Source organism: Austrofundulus limnaeus, unplaced genomic scaffold (genome assembly GCF_001266775.1).
Source record: "Austrofundulus limnaeus strain Quisiro unplaced genomic scaffold, Austrofundulus_limnaeus-1.0 Scaffold6441, whole genome shotgun sequence".
Taxonomy (NCBI): Eukaryota; Metazoa; Chordata; class Actinopteri; order Cyprinodontiformes; family Rivulidae; genus Austrofundulus; species Austrofundulus limnaeus.
In genome coordinates, this window is record NW_013958843.1 from 1 (window position 1) to 277 (window position 277).

The 277-nt window shown below is 44.8% G+C and overlaps 1 gene segment (V, D, J or C); it reads left to right on the plus strand.

Annotated features, from left to right (window-relative positions):
* Nucleotides 1-106: 106 nt before the first annotated feature.
* Nucleotides 107-269, plus strand: LOC106512405 (Ig kappa chain V-III region PC 2154-like; the record flags this gene model as incomplete). The annotated part of the segment is given in 1 exon segment: nucleotides 107-269. A coding segment is annotated over 1 exon segment (163 nt), but the record flags the coding sequence as incomplete, so codon positions are not given.
* Between the last annotated feature and the right edge of the window lie 8 nt (nucleotides 270-277).

Genomic DNA, 277 nt, shown 5'->3' on the forward strand with positions numbered 1-277 from the left:
CTGCAGGATGCAGCGCTCAGGTGACTGTGGATCAACGTTCAGTACAGACATTTACTGCAGGAACCACTGTTCCTCTGACATGTGCTACAAATCCTGATGTTAGCAGATGGAGTGATGGTAATGAAGGTATGTTCTGGTATCAGCAGAAACCAGGACAGCCTCCAAAGCTCCTTATAAAATATGTTAAAAATCTTGAATCAAGAACTCAAGCTCGGTTTAATGGCAGTGGAAGCGGCTCTGATTTCTCTTTGACCATCAGTGGAGTTCAGGCTGAAGA